The following is a 25,150-nucleotide window of genomic DNA, read 5'->3' as shown; positions in this document are numbered from 1 at the left end:
GTCCCAAAGTGCGCCCCCATCGATGTAGCGGCGACAATTTGAATCTTTGCGAGCCGTCATTGAATTAACATACGGCGGAGTGCGAGCCGAGCGGCCTCAGACGGGCCTCGGAAGGGAAGTTTTATTGCTTGTGAATTCCATTATAACTTGCCAACTTGGTGAACCCCCCCGTCCCCCGCTCCGCAGCCCCCGAGACGTCTTTAAACGAGAATTGTTGTCTAATTTGTTGGAATTACGGCGGGCTTGTACGGTTGTTCTGTATGAATAATGATGATGCCCCACCAGCCACCTGTCTTGTCTTTAGATACTCGGTGTAACTCGAAATGTCTTTGAATTTGCCGGTATATCGGTACGTTTTATTGGTGTATTGTAGTATAGTATAGTATTGTTTTGTAGTCTTAGTTAGGTTAAAGTTAAAGAAAAGTCGTTATATGATAGAATCATAATTAACGAAATGTCTATAACGTATTTATATTGTCTGATGTTTGTAGAATTAAAAAATACTACCAGAAAAGTTGATACTACAAACATTCACAAATCACATTATAATTCCACTCCTTCAAATTATTTCTCAAAATCCACACCACAGCAAAGTCACATATAACAAAAGGAAGGGAAGAAAAAGCAATAAAGGAACAGTGAATTATCACGTACGTACGTCGGTCGGTCGCGTCTCGGCGTGGCCCACTTTGCAGGAGACAATGCCGGTGGCACTACGCCATGCCAGTGTACTGTGTATGTACAATGTATAGTGTAGGTGCAGTGTTGCGACGGACGCACGATGCATGGGAAAACGTTGATTTATGTATACGGAACTATGGATCGAGTGTGGAGGATTTGCACTTGATGTAGCTATAGATGTAGGGATGTGATCTTGTATGGTCGCTGTTGCAGAGGCTGAAGAGTCAATGACTGTAAAATATATGCTTTGTATAAGTTCTAGAGCGGTTAAAGTCACTTCAGATCACGCCATTCAAATGCTTTAGAATCTTATCAATTTATTGGGCATTTTAGTCATCTTCTAAATACGACTGTTTATCTGTTCCGAATATTTTTCTCCCTATTTATGGATAACCCTACTATATACATATTTTTAAAGTTACGTAAATTATTTCATAATAACCAAGTAGGTCAATCCTTGTTGCATACGAGAATTGAACCTCATGACTATGACTATAACGCATCATGCAACGTGGACAAACACACAATTCCCACATTATACATTCGACTGGCGTGAACTAATAACCGCCTTCATCCATCAACGCTAGCCATGTTTGAACTTGGCTTAATGAATATTCATGAAATCAGCACTCGTGCTATGTATGTAGTTATATTTGTGTGCTGTATATTTGGATCTGTATGATGTATGGGTGCAGATAGTGAAGCTGCGATAGGCATATTTGTTTGAATTTAGAGATTAAAAGAGAAAGGATTTATCGGTCACAACTGCTGAATTGTCACAAAGAGAAATGGAAGCTATTTATTAATCGTCACCAATGTAGAAAGTCAAATAAAAGCCTATTAGGAAAGTATTGTATCGTCGCATAATAAGTAGGAATATTTGAACAGGCTTTTTTAATATTTCATATTTGTGTAAGTAAATACAGTAAACAATCTTCATTAACTAAGAATCCATAGTCTTGTCTGCGATAAAGTACCCAAGTTTATTCTTACGTAAAACAACTAAGTTAAGTTAAAACATAATGTTCGCTGGCTATTAACGTAACAGTAATAGATAGTTCCGTTCAAGTAGAAAATATATTTAAGCTGTGTATACGCAGTGACAGCTTGGAAAGTTATAAAGTTACAAGATAAGTTGGCCACGTCAGCGAAAATAATAGTGGCTAGTGGCTACCGAAGATCGCTAGCTAGCAGGGTCGCGCAATCGATAGGACGTTGACCTCGGCGTAACGAGTTATTGAGTCTCCCGGCAGGGCTGCCACTCGCAAGTTTTATGGCTGAAAAGAAATGGCGGTTATCGATGGTTTGAAACACGAACGTAACCTAGTTTTATGTGAATTTTAAATAGAAATGCGAACTTACCTACAAACTGTATAGGGAAGTTCGTGGGTGCAAATGTTTGAACTGAGTTTTCGTACGTTTTGTTGTTATGTTGAGATTAGAGGCTTATTTTTAAATCTGATCATATCTTATTATGTTTTATAAACAGAAGTTGATTTAAAACCTCGCATTATGCCAGGGAAGTTGTAATCTTTATTTTTCTACTCAAAAAATGCTTTGTTGACAACCCTATATCCAAGCGTCCTCGCCAAGCGCCCTACTGTGATACAAGTGGACGGCGCGATGGAAAACCTTTTTTATCTACTATCTACTTGGATACTGAAAGTCTTTAGATGGATATATTGCAAAGGAATATTCAACGGAACTTATCATAAAAATTTCTCATCCCATGTTAATGGGATAGAATAAAATTGAGCTATTCACGAACATAGTTGAACGAAATTCAGAAAAATGTTAAGGGCCCTTAGTAGGTGAACACGGAAAAATGGACTGTTTTCTATGAGCTATAATTGAAAATATTGAGGTTTTTTCGCACTGAAATTTCTAATATGTATTACAGAACGTATGTGTGATGGGATGACTGTTTCCAAAACACGATTGGAAAAATTTTGCTCGATAAAAAAAAATCCTGAAGTTACCTCTAAAATATCATATAAATGCTCATTAAAACCGTATTTTACGATAATAATTCGTATAAAATCACTAGTACATAGGCATTTACCTTCTCGATTTCCTGACTGTTTTAGATTTAGAAAATACTAAATATTTTCATTCACTTTTTGATAAAAATGTGAATGGCGCTTACGATTTTTAGTTTCGAGCACGTTGATTCCATACTAAACGCGGACCCCCTCACCGCTTACCTCAGGCCCGAATAGCTGAATTTTCGCTGACCGCCTAACCCCCCTTAACAAGTATGTTGAAATATACGGTATTCGTACCTTTTTGTAAGGATATTGTAAAGTTAAAGTTTTGGATTGTTGATTGTTATCAGTTTATTATTGGAAACTAAGCTTTCCGCCCGCGGCTTCGCCCGCGTTGTCAGAGAAAAACCCATAGTTCCCGTTCCCGTGGGATTTCCGGGATTGCGTTATTTTCCCGGGATAAAAAGTAGCCTATGTCCTTTCTCGGGTATCAAAATATCTCCATACCAAATTTCATGTAAATTGGTTCAGTAGTTTAGGCGTGATTGAGTAACAGACAGACAGACAGACAGAGTTACTTTCGCATTTATAATATTAGTATGGATAAGAGATGCTAAAGTATGATAGTACAACGGATATAACGATTCGTGGTATTCGTAGAATGAATTAATAATTACTGTACACAGTGATAATACTAAATGATGGCATAGATAAGTGGTACAATCTTTACTATCTTATGTCCACCACTTCGGTTTGAACTTACATTATTAGTATCGTTATAATAATGAATCAATCAATTTTGTTTAGGTATGTATCTTGAAATTCAATAGGTAGTTTTGTGAGGATTCGAGTTGAAGGAAAAATAATTACATGTATATAAAGTAAAAAGTTTGTAACACATTACTCACAGAGCCCAATTGCAGTAATAAAGCTGTAATACAATAAAATCACATATTTCGTGATAATTGTATTCATTTACTACGTTCGTTACAAGATAAGTGAGTAAATACGTAATGTAGGTACGTAACTACAATCTATGTAATGTCTCGTACATTCTAAGCTCATATTATTCTCGGAAAATCGTCTTGGAGCAGTTAAAGCGATAAGAGCGGTCTTCGGCGTTAATTAAATAGATATCGTCATGCCGCAAATCTGAGAATTGGCATTCGGAGACGTGGGATCTTTTATCTCAACGTTTTAAATGGATTCCTCATATTGGATATTCGATATTTGAGAATAGTTGGCTCGTATTGGACGAGAGAATGGCTGATCTGATAATTTGAAGCTTTGTGAAATGATAGCGATTGTAGAATTGAGAAATGGATTTATTAATATTCTGCATCTAGGCATTTTTGTTAGCGTTGATGTTACGAAGTCAGATATTTTGTGTCGCCTAGAAGTGGATCGCTAGATAGACCAAGAGATATGGTTGGTTATAATTGTATTCAATATTTTAACTTTTTAAGCGTCTTCAAATTAAATTATTTAAATCTTAAAATCACGGCGATATTTAGCTATCTTTAAAAATAGACTGCACATCTTGAATATTATTATATTGAGGTCGCTTAATGGCACCGGTTTCATTCAACACGACACGCGCATCGGAAACTTATAATCACATTAATTTATTAATAGAAAATGTATGTTCGAATATACATTTCCTTTCACTGTATTTCTATATTCGACGACAATGTACAAAAGATATAATCTTAATTGAAATTGTAATGTTTTATCGGAACTGCATTAGTGCATTAGCGGGTCACGATAGCTTTGCGCGGAACGGATTGCAACAAAAATGGACTGTGGATTTATTTGTTGTATTTCAATGAGCTAGATCGAAGTAGTGAAATGGGGTTATTCGATTATTTATTTTGAAACTTATGCGAGCAAGTAATTCCTGAATTAGTTTGAAGTTTTGCTTTTGATAACTAATCTTAGAAGTAAGTTGTGAGATTCGTATATTTGTCTGTATATGAGTTAATGTTTATTACATTGCTATGTAATTCATTTTGCCTTCGATCGAAGGTAACCAAGTAACAGGTGCCCTTATTGAGGTAATAATTGTTTATTATAATAATGAGTACGGTTGATGATATTATGTATTGACAACTTGTACACACTTTACTACATATTATATTGAAATTAAGGTAGAACAACATTATTATAAGAACATATCGTGTTCTCGATACAATTTGAAAACTAGAAAAAGAAAATTGGAAGCACTTGCAGTAAGAAGTGATGAAACAATAATTGTAGAAAGTCTGCAACAATAATTAATTACTATTGGCAAACGAAGTTGTCGCAGACGCGAGTCTCGGCTACATTTCGGCCGCGCTCTGATCAATGGGAGGCTTTCAATTAAAAGTTTAGCCCGCAGCGCGCCATTGTATTGTTCGGCGGTTTTGCCTTTTTGTTGATTCACAAACGCGAAGAGCTGTCGAGGTCTTCCTGTACAATGTTTGTTTGTTGGTTTCGTTTTATGAGTTGGGTATTTGTAACTTGTAAGTGTATGTATCGATTTATATATGGATTAGTAGGTACTAGGTAGCATAACTTAAATAATCCCCATCATCATATTGTTATTCATGAAAAAAATTGTCAGCCTTCTCTCAAATACAATTTTTTTTGTATGTTTAGTTGACTTTTAAATTGTAGATATAATGTCTAAACTTATTTTGTTGTCTATATATTTATCTGAAACCGTTTAGCATTCAGATTCATTATAACTCAGTGTTTTTGAAACGTAAACACATCGTTCATACAAACATTACACTTAAATCATCGCGATACATCAAAAAAATACATCCGCATTTTTAAGCGTTACCACCAACAATAAATTCGTTATTTCAGCTGTAAATAAAAACATAAAAAGCACGTTTGCAATTATGTTATACGTGATGCAATTTGAGTTCAAAACGTGCAGCAGTTTGGTGCGTGTGTGTGTTTGTATGTACACGCACACACACACACGTGCGATACGCGAGCGAAATATAAGTAGGTCAACAGTTAGCCGAGTTGATGGAGGGGGCTCGATGTTTCCGTGCTTTTTTTCCTCTCTTTTGTTGTATTTTCTCTTGGATTGCTCTGAATTACTAGGACGTTTGAAGTTTGTACAAAATGAAATGTGACTATCGATTGCGTTTTGCAATTGAGTTGCATTTTTCGCTGTGTAAACTGATTGAGTTTGAAGCGTTTTATTTTTGTTGTAAACGTTTTACGATCTCGTTAATAAATATGTGTGAAGTTATACTTAGTAAAATTAAATAAGTAAGATTTAAGTTAGTGAAGTTCATTTTCAGCTCTGAACACTTTATTGTGAGTAAAGTGATAACTTTCTGCGTACGCAAATGAAATAAATGAAACGAAACAGACATTTATATTACAATTAATTTGACGTGTTCAATGTTCATTCTACTCGATGTGTCGTGTATTTCGTCGTCGCTATTATTGTGTATAAATTATAAATATAAATTACCCGCGCGCCAACGCTCGGACTATCCAATTTATATTTTGTTTGATAATAATATGAAGTTCAGTGCCAAGGGCGTTTCATGAAAGAAATTATATTGAACGCCAGAATTCAGTCATTGTAATGAAAGTTATAAAAATGAAGATCCGAAATTAGATCTTTTTTATTTACCTTATAAGTCTCCTTACTCGGCCCGAAGACATTTTTATTTGTATGAATAAATAAGTAACGAATTCACAAATAGTTTCACATAGTTCCAATGAAATATTTCTGTCGTTACATTTTAATGAGTAGGCACGTATACCTCGTTAGTCAGACACCGGCGATCGGTGAGTCAGGGCTGAGCCGCTCGAGGCGTATAATCATGTGCCGGCTAAACTTACATAAACCATTATTTGCACGTTTCATACAAATATCCTATAAATAAATAGCGCAACATATTCAATGACATTACACTCACCAGATACGTTTCTTTGTTACAGGTGTCGCGTTGTGATCGTGTGCGCAGCCATTAAACGTGTGTGTGTGCCAAGTGCAGTGTAAACTAGTGTAACTAGTGTGTGACGGTGCTGTGTGTGTGCGCGTCGGTGTGTGTGCGCGTGTGCGTGTGCGCGCGCGTCCCGAGCGGCGCCGGCGCCGGACAAGTCGATGCCGGTGCGCCGATGGATCGGTGATCTCGGTTCGATTACGTCACAACAACGTTGGTATGTATGTAATATGTTTATTGTTGTTTAATGATTATTAAATGTGTAGGTAGGTGCGTTCAGTATGAGTAGGAATATTACAAGTGCATAAGAACGCTATAAATGATATATTTGATGCAAATATGTAATAATTTTTTTTAACTGATTTTACTTCGTCTGAAGGGCTAATAGGATTTTCCAATAAATTTAGTAATTTTAATACATAAAAATAACAAATTTTCTAGGAAAGAACATTTTCGTAAATGTTGCCCAGAATTCGTATAGAAATATTGCTTTTCTGCAGAAATAATATTAAAGCTCTCCACGTGGTTTCAAACGCGACCCACGCACGTGTAAACTCTAAGCACTTCTTACACTATTCATTTTTAAATTGGTTGAGGAATTAAAGTATCTAAATACGTATTTTTAAATGATTGAAAATAATTTATAAAAAACATGTTCAGAAATAGCTATGTGTGATAGTTATTACTGAAGTAAACTTTATAAAGTTTAATCCATCGTATTTGTTTTCGACAAGTAATACGTACTCTCGTTAAATATTCACAACAATTAATTGCCTAAATCTAAAATGGGATTAAGGAACCTTCATGAGATTAGTAAATTATATTAAGTAGAGTAAAGACGATTATAAGACCCACTCATTTGACTTAACCGCACAATCCTGTAAAATTTATTATGCAGTATGCTATCGATATTGTGTGAAGCAGATGTTAATTACGTACTTACTAGGTTACGAGCTTGACCTACAAAACTAACGTATTATCACACACGTATCAACAATAATCTATACAAAGATCTCGCTAATCTCACTTATATAACTGTGTCAAGACTTGCAGCTTCTCAGCTAAATTGAATTCTGTTTGTGCAATGTTTGAACCGCCCCGGAGGGTCGAAACTCGGTCGTAGTCGGAATACTTGATTGGTCAACGTGTACTCTGAATTCCACGGGGAAATCGAAGTGCAAGCGAAATGATAACGAAATCCTAAGTAAGTTTGGTGGAACGTCGCACCTACCGCTCGCCGGGGTGGGTGTTCGTTTGGTTAGACTATAAGTCTAACGTTAATGGATAATTTTATAGGGTAAAGTGACGGGTGAAATGAATTTGTAGAAACGCAAAATTGGGGCGCTAATTCACTGTGTAGTTTCGTGCAAAATTATATAATTACTGCAATATTTACTGCTTGAGATGTTTCGATATTAGTAAATTTGAGTTTATGAATAGGATCTCTTTTATTGATTGTCATTTATATTTTATCAATAAACAATCAATAAACCATAAAATTAAGACCTTTATTATTCGACGCAATGCTAATTGATACACTGCCTTCATCGTACAGCCGTGGTTTTATGAACACTAATCGATCACAAATAATTAAAGTTAAAAATAACTACTGTTTAATTATATCATCAACGCGGCTTTTAATTGAAATCGAAATAAAATACATATTTTCATAATGCTCTCTCATTATTGTTTGTTATTCATATAATCGCGTAGTTGTTACCGCACTCGATTTATTTATACGTTTATTTACCGCTTAGAAACGCGCGAATACTGATTACTGAATAGTTATTGAACACGACGATGCGGATGTTTGCTAGTTTTGATATAGCTAAAATATTGTATCTGGACTTGTTTTTGTCATTGCAGGACTTTAATGTCTATATAATATAATACGAATTGTACCTGCTAAATGATAATTAAGCTTTTGTTCGACAATCTACTTCCGTTTAATCCTATTCTAATATTATAAAGACGAAGAGTTTGTTTGTTTGCTTGATCACCCAAATCTCAGAAACCACGGGTCCGATTTGAAAAAAATATTTCACTGTTAGATAATCCATTTATCGACGAAATTTGATAAATCAAATGGAAGGAAAGCTATGAACTGTTTAATTCTTTATTTTAATGAGGTAGGTTATAGGTACCTATTTACAAAAAAAATGTAATTTATCTCGTACGTTCGCAGTTACGTTACTTACATCATTTTGTTTTAGTATTTGCACATTGTATTATTTGCTAGCTCATAAGTCTCATAATATTGTTCCTACTCAAATTATGTCACACAAGATGTCAGAGGTCAAAGATCACGAAAATAGGTTTTTGCAAGGATCTCGTTTCCTTTGTATTATGTGACATTTGAAGTTATTACCTAGGGAATATATTGTTAATGCTTGAAATGTGTATATTAAGTCTTTGTTGAACTAAAGTAAATTAAACATGTATTGTGTATGTAATTATCAAATGAAGGGAGAACTTTAAACATACATTTATAAATTGTAACAATTTCAGTATTTATTATAAGTATGGGTTACACTATACAATAGCAAAAACATCTTTAATGTTTTATTTTGGATAATCATTTATTAAGCATATAAAATAGATAAGCTTACAGAGAGCCAAAATTCATTGACTAAATATCGCTCTCAAACCAATATAAACTCGTTATCATTTTTGTTATAATCCCATGAATCACATTTAGAGCTCAAGTGAATAAATCAAATCATTTTACATTTATAATTCTGTAATACGTATAATAAATACAAAGTTACAAAGCCATCATACTTATAGATACATATCTATCACTGTTTTTCTAAGTGTGAGTAATAACATTATTGTGTGTGTGATGGTCGTGATGACTATGCAGTTAGCAACCGAATAAACAAAGTTCTTACGTACTAGACGAGCGAATATTGTTTGCAAATCGTTTAAGATTTAATATAAAAAGTATGGCGTCGTTTGGTATATTACTCATCGCGTAATTTGGTGTATTACGGTTTTTTTTGCTATCGTCGTTTTGTATCGTTTTTATGATGCTTACGTACAGAAGGTAGGTAGATGTCGCCATCTATGATCTAGTGATTGAATAATTGAGTTTGTTTGTAGTATGGGAGGTATTCTAGTTGTAAATAATGGATTTAAGTGTAATTAGGTCTTCTATCTCTTGTATTTTCTAAATTAACATGTAGCTCAGTCGTGAATATGAATATTTTATTCGCGTCTTTCTACTGTTATATCAGAGGGCGTTATATAATATGTATGTTACGGCGTTAATAGGGGCTAGCGACCTTGGCGACGATTTACTAGGCGGAATCGGGGGACCGGCGCGAATCTATCGTAGTAAAAGTAGGTATAAAAATTATTTAAAAAGATATTTGGATATTGAATCAAAATTTAAAACAACCATGCCCTGTGTTTCAATTTCATAAACACACTGTAATAACACTACCATAATTGACATTATATTGACTTAGCGTTTTGGTTTAAAGTACAAAAATCGACCTCAGTTCATGATTTTTTTCCAAAAAACCTGATTGTAAAATAAACAAATTAAAACAACCATGCCCTTTATCATATTCGAAACTATAATATACATTTTTTTTAGATATGTACGTAAAGAATCTAAGAAGAAAAACGGTTATAACTAGAGTTAATTTTTGGTATCAAAAGGGGATTCTACCCGATTCAGGCCTTAAAGTACAAACTTTAACATAGAATAAAATGGATCCTATTAGTGTGGCCGATGGATGAGCTTTTTAGTAACTACATGCATATTCTGCTATATTAGTTACTAGTGGTTCGCCCCGGCTTCGCCCGTGGTACATATTTCGCAATAAAAGGTAGCGTATGTCCTTTCTCGGGTATCAAAATATCTCCATACCAAATTTCATGCAAATTGGTTCAGTAGTTTAGGCGTGATTGAGTAACAGACAGACAGACAGACAGAGTTACTTTCGCATTTATAATATTAGTATGGATGTATAAATAAATAATATGTACTCATACATAGCTTTGTATGTATATTGTAACGTTAGCCAGTCGATAATAATATTATTATCTGAATTAAGTTGGCTGTGTTAATATGTATGACTAGAACAATTTTATTACTAGAGATACTTATAAATAAATAACCACAAAAAAGTAATAGCTCATTTTTAAGGTGATGAATTAATTTTTCTAACATTTACGGCCCTTTTTAAACCTTCGTCATTTTTATATTATTAAAGTTGTCGTGATGAAAATTCTTGACAAGAAAGTTCAATAGTAACACAATACGTGTACCGTTTTAGAAACATGATTCCATGATATTTTCTCGATAGAAAAAAAATACAAAGTTCTCATTGTTATTTTTTTTAAATCTCTGGCATCTTCAAAATAACAAACGTAAAGTTACGACTTTTTGGATATTAACTATAAAATATACAACCTATACGTCTACCGAGTTAGAATTTTGAAATATGCGATGGTTTTGAAATAAACAAGAAATACTTGAAATTAGCGCGCGACCAGCCAATCTAGCGAGAGCCGTCCTGTACCTTCCTACCCCGATCGGTGCACGAGTGACGAGTCATTCCCGCTACGGCCGTCACACGGGGAACTTGTGTCGCTTGTCTTCGAGTCGCGCAATCGTAACAAAGGGTGACAACACGATAAGACAAATGGGGACAATAAAGAAAATAAGAAGAAGAAACATAAAGGTTGGAGGAAAAAGAATGCTTACAATTGGAACAAATTAATGTTAAGTAAGTTGGTTTTATTTTAAATTTGATGATATTTGTATTATAGACGATGTTTGATATGTACCCCTGTTTTAAGTACATAACGAATGTGTAAGATTTTTTAATTTATAGCATAGATAATCTTTTCAGAAATCCGGAATCCAGAAGGAAAATAAACCCACTAATTGTTCACAATGTGAACCCACTCCTTCGTAAGCACCTTCATTCAGTCAAAAATTTATGTTATCAACGCTCTACTGGTTTTATCGCATGATTCCATTTTTAGCAAAAAGCAACAAAGTGCAAAGAAATAAAAAATCATGGTGAACTTAGTGGAAGTATGGTGGACGTAATATGGAACAGGAGCTCATTGGAGTAGTATTATATTTAAAAAAAATACGAAAAAAATTCAAGAATTACATTTCTTAGTAGGTGGTAGATACGTATGTTGTATAAAGAATTTGATGTTGATATTTATTTCATTTATACTTACTACACCTGTGCGGGAAATTGCTTAGTACTAAACAGGTTTATATTCATATTTACATAGTAATGTGAAAGTTTTTCGAAAAATTTTGTGTATATTAAATTGAGTTCCTGGGTGATCTGGAAACACAATTGGGCCCGGAAGGTGGCGCTGCAGTCACTCCTCCTAATCACATGAACCGATTTGGATGAATATTTGTGTGCACATTTCATTGTTGTGGGATGATTGGTCGATTCGTTTTCACATTAGCTAAAATTATGTATTTTTGTTGTTAGAAAGTAAACTTAATTTAATGTTTATAATACATTATTATTGGTATAAAATATAAGCCAGTATTCGTCTCACATTGCTGTACCTGCCTACCTACCCTACCAGGGCCTATTTTTGTTCTGGCTATTTTATTTTGATTATTTGTTGAATAATTACCATTATAATAGAGTGCAAAAAATAAATACTTGCGTGAATATATTTTGTGTGTTTTTTTTTAAATAATTATTTTATTTAAAAAAATATCATTCCGACCGCGGCTTTGCCCGCGTGGAATTAGGTTATACCGTGAATCCTGTTTTATCCCACAGGAGTGTTCAGTCCAATTAAATATATATGTATAACAATATTATAGCTGTATGACGACTCCATACATGTTTGTCCCGAGTCGGCCAGCGGCAGCGCGGCGAGTTTGCAAGAATGACTTCGCGCACGCCCGCGTTCGCGATAGCGAGCTATTAGACTCCGCCCACCAAGCAGTGGATTTTTTTTTTGTGTATCGTCTTAATAATGAACGTAAAACCTTCATAATTTGTAAATTTAAAAAGCCGGCTGCTACGTTGGCATTGACCTACAATCTACATGCTATGATATAAACTGAATAAAGCGTTCACTCTGAACCGGACTTTTTAAAAACATGTTCAATACAGTTTTGTAGGTTGGTATCTACCTACTAGGTTAATGAATGAAACAAATTGCTATACATTTTCGAGGTTTTTCGAAAGGTCATGCAATTAATCACGGCGCGAAATAATGAAAAAGTACGTGCTAATTTTTTTTTCGTTCCTAAATAAAAAAGGAGTTCCTACCATATGTTACTTCAATACTACTTGTAAATTGTAAAGATTCAAATTCAACTATGTTATTTACTTCAACACAAAACAATTTTAACAAAGTATCAGTGAACCAGGGTAAACTACAGTGTAACTTTTTTGCCGTAAAATGACTACATCTATCTATGTAACTATTCACTCTTTGCTCAATTTCTAATTAGCTTTATGAATAGGCTTTATGGCTCGACTCATTGTGACCTATATATCGTTTACCCTTTGATTTTTTATTTACAAAATATTTGTTTATTCAATAAAATTATACGTAGGTAACCATTATAAACGGTTGGTAAACCTTGAAATATACAGTGTTTATAATGAAATATCTTTTTTATTGGGTAAAAATATATTGTGTTTATTTTGAAGCTGTCTCCACTCTACATTACAATCAAATATTCATATGAAATCGTAGCCTGAATATGCTTTACTAGCTGCTCCGCGCGGTTTCACCCCCATGCTCCACTCCTGCTGCCCGTAGCGTGATGAAATACCTACGGGATATAATACGTGATGCCTATAACCTTCCTCGAGGCTATCTAACACCGAAAGAATTTTTCAAATGGGACCAGTAGTTCCCGAGATTAGTGCGTTCAAACAAACAAACAAACAAACTCTTCAGCTTTATAATATTAGTATAGATTATACTAGTTGACCCGACAAAATTACTGCCCGGATACCCTTGTCGTTCAGGGAATAATGTACATAATATAACATAAAGTTTACTATGTAGTTTATGACCTATGCTTGTATTTACCGAATACCTTTATATAAAAATAATATAAAAATCGATCAAGCCAGTTTGGTTACAAACACAATGACAATATAATAGAAATGTACCCAATAAATCTATGTAGGTTATGTAAACGTTTGAAATGTAGGTATAATTTGGTAAATTAATTAAACCCCGGTATTGTTAATACTTGATTACTTTCATTCGGCTTCAGAGGTTACGAGACTCGAGAGTAAATTGTAATACATATCTACATAGATTAATAGTAGAGAGGTAAAGGTTATAGTTGAAACGTGATTTGGAAACTTCTTAGTAACTGCTATACTTAGTGATATGGTATAGGTGTTTGTTTTATATAAATAATTTTGTATTCTCCATTTTTATTTGAAGAAGTTGTGTGACCCTTAAATCTAATTTGGAATGCCCTTTTTCGTAAAACGGTATATATAGCAAATAATAGTAGTTAGTTAATCAAAGCCTACCATATAAAGTTGATAAAATTATCAACAAGCATAAGTTTGCGTTTATACATATTATGTACATACATAATATGTGTATTATGTATGTACATATGTATATATGTATATATGCAATTAGATAATATTCTGTACATTTACTGTTATTTATTATACTTTTATTTATTAGTTACTCAGTTAAAAAAATATATCTTTTCATCCGCTTAGCGTCAGTCTTGAAGTAGAGCATCATTTTGTACGTGAATAAAAGTATCATAATATGAATAATTTAATCGTGACCTTGCCTTCATTATATGTACCAACATACGTGCGAGGCTATTGTTATATTTGTTTTCTTATTGATTGTGTAGAAACTCACGTATGATGGTGGTATTTATAACTAGTCTACATTATATATTATATATAATGTATGTTATGTTTTCTATATATTATATCTATACTAGCTGCTCCGCGCGGTTTCACCCCCGTGGTTCCCGTCCCGTTGGTCGTAGCGTGATAATATATAGCCTATAGCCTTCCTCGATAAATGAGCTATCTAACACCGAAAGAATTTTTCAAATCGGACCAGTAGTTCCCGTGATTAGCGCGTTCAAACAAACAAACAAACTCTTCAGCTTTATAATATTAGTATACTTAGATGTGTTGCCGTAATTTATTTGAGATTGCAAACTGTCGGTAACTAAATCGTTATTGAGAGTTATTTTTCAAAAGATTAAAATCTATGGAAGTGATACAAGAGTTAGACGAAATATGCAGTGGTACTAAGTTTCCTAGTTAGCTTCGCTTTAATAGTCTATACTCTATACAGTAAATACATACATAATATAGTCTTAACTCTTAAACATGCATAAGATATATATTTCACACCTGTTTGTTTGTTTCTGCACATACAGGTGATGTACATACAGGTTGATGATACGCTGTTTATGTCTTCTATTATGTTGTATTTATGAGGATGAGTAATTCTTTTGACGAATACTCGCCTATCTACGATCCTTTAGTTCCGTGTGTTTGTAGGTCAGTTCTTGGTTTTTATTTATTGCCAAGATCCCATAGTTTTAAACATTTTCTGCAGTTTTTAACAATAAGTTATATCTTAGTATGTTTTTATAAACTTTTACTTTTGATCACTATGGACAGAGTATTAAAATGCTTTGTTAATTTACTTTCCATGGGCAAAAGCCATCAAAATGTAACATTGTTGGTTTAGGTAACAAAAATGTAAGCGCAAAAACACGTTTATAATATTTGCGCGATTTATTTAAGTAACTTTCCGCAAGCATGCTCACGTAACTTAATAGCCGTTTTTGTTTGCAGGTAAAATGAACGCGTCGAGATCGTTACGAGCGATTTGCCAACAACAACCCTAATGACATTGAAATTGTGAGTAAAACAGTTTTGTACCTACCTACCTACCTACCTACGTGTGTACTTTACGTCATCAGTCATTATATTCGTTAGCTGAGTCGTTGTGGCGCTTTTTATTGCGTTTTATTTGCGTGTTTGCGCGCGGCAATGACTTTCTTTTGCTTTGGTTTGTTTTACATTGAGAAAGGATTTTTTTTTTGTAGTAGAGCAAGTTTTGGTATGAATGTTTGATTTAGCTAGGCTATGCAGTATTAGGGCATCGTTTTCTTGTATTATAGGGTAAGAACATGTATCGTGTTTTGCGTAGAAGTAGAAAAAATGTTCATAATTTTGCGTTCTGTAAATCTTTTAGCGCGCTTTGGAGCGCTTCGTTTGCCTTAGATTAATAATTGACACGATTTGGTGATTGGATTGTTTGATATGGATGTATTATGTCCATTTTTTTATTTGGAACTAAAAATTTATAACTATCTGAGGTAAGGGGCAGGGCAGGGTCAGAGACTTTCTTTAGTTGTTCCCTAGTTTCAAACATAAAATTTCTTCTAAATTGCTTTTTCATGAAAAAGCAAAAGACATCTTCACATCATACATCTTCATGAGTCATGTTTTTGTATGAATCGGCCAGTCTCATAATTAACTAGGTATTTTGCTTGTTATTTAACTCTTGTCTGTATAACTAATCATACGCATTAACTCTCATTACTGAAGCTTTCAATTATCTCTGTAATTAGCTGTTGTTGCGTCCTTCAATATTAATGAGATTATCGTACCGTTTATTCATTCATTAATTGTAATTATTGTGCGAGAAATATGTTTACGAATTCATTCATTAATTGTAATTATTGTGCGAGAAATATGTTTACGTAATGACAGCGTTGTCGAGTTGAAAACGAAGCTATATGAATCTAGTTTATCTGTTTGTTTAACGTATTACAAACTAGCTTTCCGCCCGCGGCTTCGCCCGCGTTTTAAAAGATAAACCCGCATAGTTAGCGTTTCCGTGGGATTTCCGGGATAAAACCTATCCTATGTGTTAATCCAAGTGTGTGCTAAATTTCATTGTAATCGGTTCAGTAGTATTTGCGTGAAAGAGTAACAAACGTACAAACATAAACTTTCGCATTTATAATATGAGTAGGATAGGATTATTCAAATTATGTTAATAATATACAAAATTAAGATTGATGCATACGTACGGTAATGCGAAGCGTTTGGCAAATACATACAAGTGTCTTATGTTAATGGTTAGTTGTTTTGCATTTATTATAATACCAAAAATATATTATGCACTTTGAGAGTTAACCGAGCGTAGTGTAGATTGAAGTATTAACTATCGATGTATGTATTTGACTTGTGTCGTTACTAATAATCAATAAGGTACTTGGGAGATAAATAATAATTGTGTTATTAAACGCGGAAAAATGTCGTATCCAGACATTGTATATAGTCGTCCTACATACGAGGAAAGTTTAAGGTAAAGGTTGAAATAAAGAAAAACATATTTTGTATAGCACTTGGGCTAATGCTAAAATAAAATATGCCATTTATGGGTTACGAGGTGTCTGGTCAACTTAATATCGGGGTTAGTTTAGTAAACATTGTTAATACTCATTTACTTGAAAACTAGTTTCAATTGTAAACAGAAATAATTCTTCGCTAAGCTTTAATTTTTTAATATTTTGCGTTTATATATTAAAAGTATAAAAGAATTACGTTTTGTTTATGTTATAATTTCTATCACCAAAACGAAGTTACGTTCCTTCAACTCTATTGTGCTTTAGTGCTGATTTACACAGGGTCAGTAGACAAGTCGAATTTCGGCGCCGCGACTGACTTTAACTGTTTACATAGACTTCAAGCCTGTGTACTGACTTCAAATCTGTTTACACAGGGTTTTTTTTCGGGTCAGCACTGATTTGCCTCGAATTTGTAGTCAGTTACTGACCCTGTGTAAATCAGCACTTACACTTCATAAGCTGCAGTCTGAAAGTGGCCTACTAATGTAGTGAAGTGGATTAAAACAAAGGTTACTCGAACGCGAGACTGAGCTCGTAAGCAAATCAAGCGAATGCGGCGTTGAGTCATGAGTGATATGACAATCGAAGCGTATTATGTAACTGCAAGGGTGTATGGAACCTACTGGGAAAATGAAACTGCATTTTGTATGGTCGTAACTGTGCTGGTTCTAACGTTACACGTTCTCATTAGTAAGGGATGGTTCAATATGTCGTTATTAGGTTAACAAGGGATTTAAAATCCCAGACAGTCCCAGAAATTAACTATACTATCAAATTTTTTTTTTCAATAATTTTATGCAAATCTGAAGAAAATTTCAATTATTATTATTTGTTACTGTTAGTAGGATTTAGTTATGTGTTCATACTGAAAATTATTTTGATGTTGTATATTATACCGGTTTTGTTTGACCTTAAACTATTGTCGGTAAATCGCTTATCGATTGATATTTTGCTTAATTTGAATGTAGACAGAATTAATCTGGTACTATAATGCGAGGAATATTTTATCTATAAATTTTTAAATTATACGCATATGCACATGAATATCAAATAAGAGGTAACATTTAACAAGTTACATTTCAAAAATAAGACGACCTTTCTATGCATTTTACGAGATTTGAATAACTTTTGCCAAGTTTGTATTATAGTGAAGATAATTTTAACATCTTATTGCACGTTTTTCTTTCCTATACCTACCTAAGTGATATTTTGGGTGTTCTTATCTATGTTTGCACTTTTCTACTTTTAATATATTTCGCTATAAACATTCGCAAAGTTATCAAATACACATTACTATGTAAATACCGTAACGCTCACTCTGTTAAGCCTTTAAAGGTTATCAGGCCACTGCAACGGCTTAGCTTATGCTTTGCGCTGCTCGCACTATCTGCCGGGCGCCTATGACGTTTACCTTCAACTTATAAGGTGCTCGAGCCAGTGGCTCAACTTTGCTATAACGTTTTGCCCGGCGATTATCCACTGCTGGCTCGCCGCCAACTCTCGCAGACAACGTGGCGGTGCGGAGCGAGCAATTATCGAATACGTTCTTGTGATTATGTTGTGTTGCATTGATAATTGATTTTAAGATGGTTGTAGATGTGTTGTTGATAAGGGGCTATTTTGAATATGTTGGTAAGGAATGAACAGTGGAGGATGGTTAACTTTGTGAATTTATGATTTATTTATTTTTGTTGTCAATGGAAGTTGTCGTGAGATTAGAATAATGGCATTTTTAAATCCTTTATTAATTAAATGATGTGTTATTTTAGATTTAAGGGTTTCGATTCATCTTCGAGCATTGTTTGAAAAGTTCTTTAGATGGAGGATGTTATTTCTTATTCCGGAAGGATTCTTTTAGGAGGTTTTGTCTCTGTTTTTCTATCACTGTTGTGTTTCTTGATCAATTCAAAATCAGTCACATAAACTTGGTAGATCTTTACCTAGGCCCTTTAATCTTAAAAACTTCACGCATTGTTATCTATTTATTAAATCGAAATGTGCGTTTAACTAATCGATAATAAAGCCTTAAAAATACCGTCAGTAGATATAAATAGGTACATTTATAAACGTGTATCGGTATTTTATCGATTTGTTAACAGGTAGTGGTAAAGACGATTTAAATGGCATTAACACCTGCTAAAAGGTGGTATATATGGCATGTTAATTGGCTTACACGAATATCACATTATGGTTGTAGGTACTTATTGTTGAACCCATGGCTTACCGTCGTTTAAAAATAATAAAGTTTCGTACGTAATTATTCATTTATTCACTACATGAATGGTTTTTAGGCGATTCTAGCAATCATTTATTTTTTGATGACTTTGCTTTTGTCTATATTGTTATTATATTGCCTCGTTCAATATATAAAATTGTGCGGTCAGCTAATTAAAGTTAACGGCTTCCGTTAGAATAATGATGACCGCTGTCTAATGCAAAACGTGCAAGGTGCGCAATGTTTGATTCGTGTGCATTTAATGACTCATTATAATAATCGCATCGGTCTTTACTCATATTATAATATTTTATAAAACTATATGTATAACATTGCATCGTTAAACAAGGTTACACAAATGCTTAATTTGTTATTTAAACTAGACCTTTGAAGCGTAGTTATTACGTAATTAAAAGATGTTTTATATATTTAAGATTATTAACTTGTAATGTGTAATTAATTAGTAATGTTGTCAATTACAGGTGACGCGCTGCGAAGCGGATATTAAAGCGGCTCTGCCGCTTTAAATGGACAAACGCAAGATGCTGCCAAAGAGAGCTCGCATGGATAGCATTCGGGGACCCATTGCAAATGGCCCCTTACAATCGAGGTGAGTTATATTTCTTTTTATTTAAAAGTTCCTGTAAGGGTCGATTTACATCAGACGAGCGAATGCCCATTCTACCCCCGTTTTGTCAAATTAATTTATTGTAAACACGCGTAAAGCATTCTTTCGTTGTTTTTAGTGAGTTCGAAAAGATTCTATGCAATGTTCTAATACTGAATACGAGTTTTCGTTTACACTAAAATATAACGAAAGGATGCTCTAGCTCTAGTTCTAGCTCTATGTTCGTTTCATGTAAATCTACCGTTATTGTATTTTTTACGTTGTCTTTCCTAAAGAAAGTCAATCGGACACATTCTGCATATTGTCATATAAAATGTACACGATGCTGAAATTATACATCTAGACACGCGGCAGCGTGTCAAGCCGAGTTCAAGCGAAGAGAACTGGCGAGCAGCAGCCGTGTGTATATTTACACGAACCATTTCGAGCCACTTTTCACCCCCTTATAACTCGAAAACTATTTAAGTTAAATAAACCAAATTTGGTACATATCAAGAGGACCTCAAGATAAACAAGAACCTTAAATTTCATAAATACAGATTAAACAGTTGCGTAGATATTAATATCCAAAAATCGCAATTTTTAAGACTGACTGACTTATAGACATATACAAAACCTAACCCACTTCCAGATGACCTAGAAAGTTCAAATTTTGTAATCAGCTAGGTAATAGTGAGTATACAAAGGAAAAAATCAGAAAATACTGAATTTATTTGTATTTAATTTTTTTTTCAATGACATTAATTTTGTTTGTATGGAAAAATGAAAAAGTTTAAAAAAATAGAAAATAGTATATTTACCTTACTAGTCTTAAAAAATAGATCAAAACTAATCAGTGGCCGAAAAAAATTTTGAAATCCATCAATAAATGACTGAGATATAGATTATTGAAGTTTACATATTTTAGGACGAAACATCTGTAGATTTGATGCACATCTGACATCACACTCACTCGCGCTACCTCGTGTGTTCATAAGTTTTGAGACGAAATAAAAGTTGCATATCTTTTGTAATATTTAACTTATAATTCTAAAATTTATAATACATATTAAGTAAGTAATAACAAACAATAAACTTTCATTGTCACTCAAAATGTCCACCCTTATTTTTTATACAGGCCCTCAGACGATTTGGCCACTCATCTATAGCGGCACGAATCTTTTCCAATGGAATTCTCTTTGCCTCTCGGACAAGAGCTCGCTTCAGTGACTCCAAGTTTCGGTGAGACTTTCGGCAGGCCCTGAGCTCTAATTCAGTCCATAAATAATAATCCAGCGGGTTGAGGTCGGGGCTGGAGGAGGGCCATTCGTTAGCCGCAATGAAGGCCGGCACATTCTCCTTCAACCAAGTTTGGGTGGTTTTTGCCTTATGAGATGGCGCTGAGTCTTCCTGGAAACCCAATCCTTGTTGTGAAATAAAGTATGAGACAGGGGTTTCACAACAGCTTCTAAAATATCACTTTAATAATTCTTGGCTTTCACCTTGACACCTTGTTGGCAGAAATGCAGCGGAGTGACACCTTCATACGAAACTCCACACCATACCATCACACTAGCCGGGTGATGAGTACGCAAGACATTCCGTGCTGAAGATGGGACGTCCTTGCTACTTTTGGCATACACTTTATTGTTTTGTCGGTTGAACTTTTCTTCGACAGAAAAGATTTTCTCATCAGTAAAGAGTATCTTCCTCGCATCGTGTCTCCTAAGCAGTATTGGACAACGTTCGCGTCGCAATTTACGGAGGCGGTCGTTTAAAAAGTGAATTTTCCTACGGCTGTACGCCTTTACCTTAAGATCATATTTCAGTATTCTGTTGATTGATACGCGCGAAATATCAGTCTGCAGTGCGAGTTTTTTCTGAGTGCGACATGGATTTCGGCGAAGTCGCTCTCTGATGATTTTGATGTTCGCAGGCGTCCTCACAGAGCGTGGCCGGCCACTTCTTTAGCGATCTTGCAAAGAATTAGTCTCCTTGTATCGTTTGATAGTGTAATACACTAAGTTACGGCTCACACCAAAAATTTTCACCTCACGGAAAATCTCCATTGGTTTTTTCCCCGCCTTAAATAGCGAAATCACTGTCGCACGTAATTCTTTAGTTCCCTCCATCACGAGAAAATTGAAAGAAATTAATTTGAAAATCAAAGGAATTAAAAGTAAACATTCCAAATTCAAAATCGGAAAAAGAAATAATTATCAGCCAGTGATATTTTATCTTATTTTTTAACTACAAAGTTCGTCTCAAAACTTATGAACACACGAGGTAGTATCGCTAGGGCGGATTACTTCGATTGCATGATTTCTTTATTCAAAACTGTTATTAAACGTAAAATAAAAGAAAATTGTAATAAAAATATTGCTCATACAGTTAAAAATAATATATAATTTTACATATTCACATTTATTTATTCTTTATTTATGAGTGTTTAGTTTAGTTTTAATTTCAATGTAAATAAATAAATAAAATCTTTATTTTGATTTAAACATGGTATTCAATGGTGATACAATTATATTAATAAAGCACAAACATGTTCAGCCAATACAAGCATGCAAAAATAATTACCATAAATGGTGTAATGGAAGAACTAAGAAGGCTTCGTCCAAGGTCGAAATGATTTAATTTGCGTAATATTAATATGAGTGAAACATCTTTAGGCGCGTTTAGAGTAAAATTTTAAGATCGCGTCATGGCAATACCGTAACGTCATGGAGTAAGGCGACGATTCTTCTACAACGATCTTTGCATCTTGGTAATAGTGTGTGTACAAATTCACGCTGGATGTTTGGAAAATCATGTAATAAACGAGTTTAAAAAATTGCAGATAATGACGGGGCAATGTGCGCTGACATTCATAACATATAAGAAAATATAGAAAACTAGCGGTCCGCCCCGGCTACGCCCGTGGTACATATTTCGCAATAAAAAGTAGCCTATGTCCTTTCTCGGGTATCAAAATATCTCCATACCAAATTTCATGCAAATTGGGTCAGTAGTTTAGGCCCGCGTGATTGAGTAACAGACAGACAGACAGAGTTACTTTCGCATTTATAATATTAGTAAGGATAATACTAAACAAACCATACAGAGAAACCGCAAGAAAAAATAAAAAAATCGTATATAAAAAGTATTATATTCATAAAGTAAATCAAATTTGCAGAGTAATTTTCTGTACAAAAAGTAATGATATCCCACCAAAAACATAAATGTAAAATTTGGAGCCGAGTTCAATCGTTGACTTAATTTGCCAAAAAAAGAAATGAGATCTAAATGTGTGCCAAGTTCTGCAGACAGTCCAGAAATTTATTTACAAAGATGTATTAAGTTCTTAGGTTGACTGAAAACTCAATTGTTTTATTTTCCCTTAGAGAACAATGTTTATTCCAAAATATAACTTTTTAAATTTGAATAATATAATTATTTTCACAAAGGAAACAACTAATGACCTATTGAACCCCATAATTTGATGAGGCTAGTTTTACATACTGTTTATATTTTGTGAGGTTCTAAAAACTAGCCTCATCAAATTATGGGGTTCAATAGGTCATTAGTTGTTTGCTTTGTGAAAATAATTATATTATTCAAATTTAAAAAGTTATATTTTGGAATAAACATTGTTCTCTAAGGGAAAATAAAACAATTGAGTTTTCAGTCAACCTAAGAACTTAATACATCTTTGTAAATAAATTTCTGGACTGTCTGCAGAACTTGGCACACATTTAGATCTCATTTCTTTTTTTGGCAAATTAAGTCAACGATTGAACTCGGCTCCAAATTTTACATTTATGTTTTTGGTGGGATATATATTATCAGATACGGAAGTATGTCTAAAGTATGTTTTACCATCTAACTCGTTTTACAATTATTATCGCAAATTAATTAAAATATCACATCAAAGTGAGAGGAACGAGCGAATGCAATAATGATTTATACTGTATAGTGTTGATTAAAGTGTGTCGCGTGTATTACACGTTGCGGTGGTGCAAATAATGACCCAATTTATCCAGCGCCGCGGTTGTATCATGGATAAACATGATTTAATTGTTACCGACGATACTACTCAATCGGATGGTTCACGTGATTTATGTATTAGTGACTTTGAATGTTGACGAACCCACTGAATATGCATGTAATATGTTTATTGGATTCTCGGGAAATCTCTACATAGCAATTGTGTTTGAATTGATATTGAGGACTAACAGTTTGTTATTTGCACGCTGTCTCGTAGTGTTAAAATAGATCGTGGAAAATAACAACAGACCTATGTTGTTATTGTACGATAGTTGATAAGAATAGTTTACTACAGCTGGCTTGTTAGTGTAAACAATTTGAAAAGTTAATTCGTCACACACGAAAGGGTAGCTGCTATTATAGACGAAGCGAGGGTGGAATTAAACTGCAACGTTTTTATGAAGTAAGCGATGCGATACAGATTGATCAACAATGAATAATTGATGTAGTGGTTATTGCACGATCGAATGTATGTATGTGATGTGTGTATGGTCTCGCTTCGTATAATAAAATGTGCCATTTATGGTTCGCGATGAGCGCACACATTATAAGCCGGATCACCTGTGCACATAAATTCTTTTTACTGCTTGCTTTTAGTGTTTACTCGAACACTTTATTTAGTATAATCAACTGACTGACTAGATATTATGATGATATGTCAAGTGTCGTTAAACATATTATGTTTCCTGTAGAGTAGAGTAGAGCTCTTGAAATGTGTGCGTGTCTCAATAGTCAATAGATTATTAACTATGGAGGTAATTATTTCTGTCGTTGAAATAAAGTCCTTTGGTGATGATTTTTTTTTTCTTTTTATGTGCATGTGAGTGTGTTAATAATTTTATAGATTAACAAAGTACATATTATGTTTTTGCATGTGTTTGTGTCATGGCTAAAGTAAGATTTATATTGTTATTGAAGTCGTCTATAATAGGCAATTTTCATGGGTTATCTGCAGGTGTAACTAACTGTCTAGTTGTTGTTTACTATCGGTAATCCATCTGTTTGTTTGTCAGCATTTATAAATGTGAAATGGCCAATGCATTTTGCTCACGTATATGGCTCTCGAAGCGGTGTCTTTTATATCGTATCATTTTGCATAATTTTACAATTGGAATAGAAATGTGGCGTTTATCATAGCTAAAAGTATTTTAGTTGTAAAGACGAGAAAATGTTTTTCTTGTAAAATTAAATGTAGAAAAACACTAATGTTTTTGCGAGTAACATTGAACATGTATAAAAATAGAGGCATTTGAATTTGAACCTTTATATTAAACTAGCTGCTCA

The 25,150-nt window shown here is 33.9% G+C and overlaps 1 protein-coding gene across 3 annotated transcripts in view; it reads left to right on the top strand.

Moving 5' to 3' along the window:
* LOC123702976 (C-terminal-binding protein) overlaps positions 1-25,150 on the top strand; it is a 115,255-nt gene that overhangs the window by 79,758 nt on the left and 10,347 nt on the right. For all 3 annotated transcript variants that reach the window (XM_045650845.1, XM_045650843.1, XM_045650844.1), the window contains exons 3-5: positions 6,618-6,839; positions 15,445-15,510; positions 19,710-19,837. In XM_045650845.1, coding sequence (XP_045506801.1) covers positions 19,755-19,837 — 83 coding nt within the window. In that variant the 5' untranslated portion in view covers positions 6,618-6,839; positions 15,445-15,510; positions 19,710-19,754. The remainder of the gene's footprint in view (positions 1-6,617; positions 6,840-15,444; positions 15,511-19,709; positions 19,838-25,150) is intronic.

The sequence above is a fragment of the Colias croceus genome, chromosome 24 (assembly GCF_905220415.1).
Source record: "Colias croceus chromosome 24, ilColCroc2.1".
Classification (NCBI taxonomy): domain Eukaryota; kingdom Metazoa; phylum Arthropoda; class Insecta; order Lepidoptera; family Pieridae; genus Colias; species Colias croceus.
The sequence above is the reverse complement of the archived record's forward strand: the minus strand, read 5'-3'. Positions and strand labels throughout refer to the sequence as shown.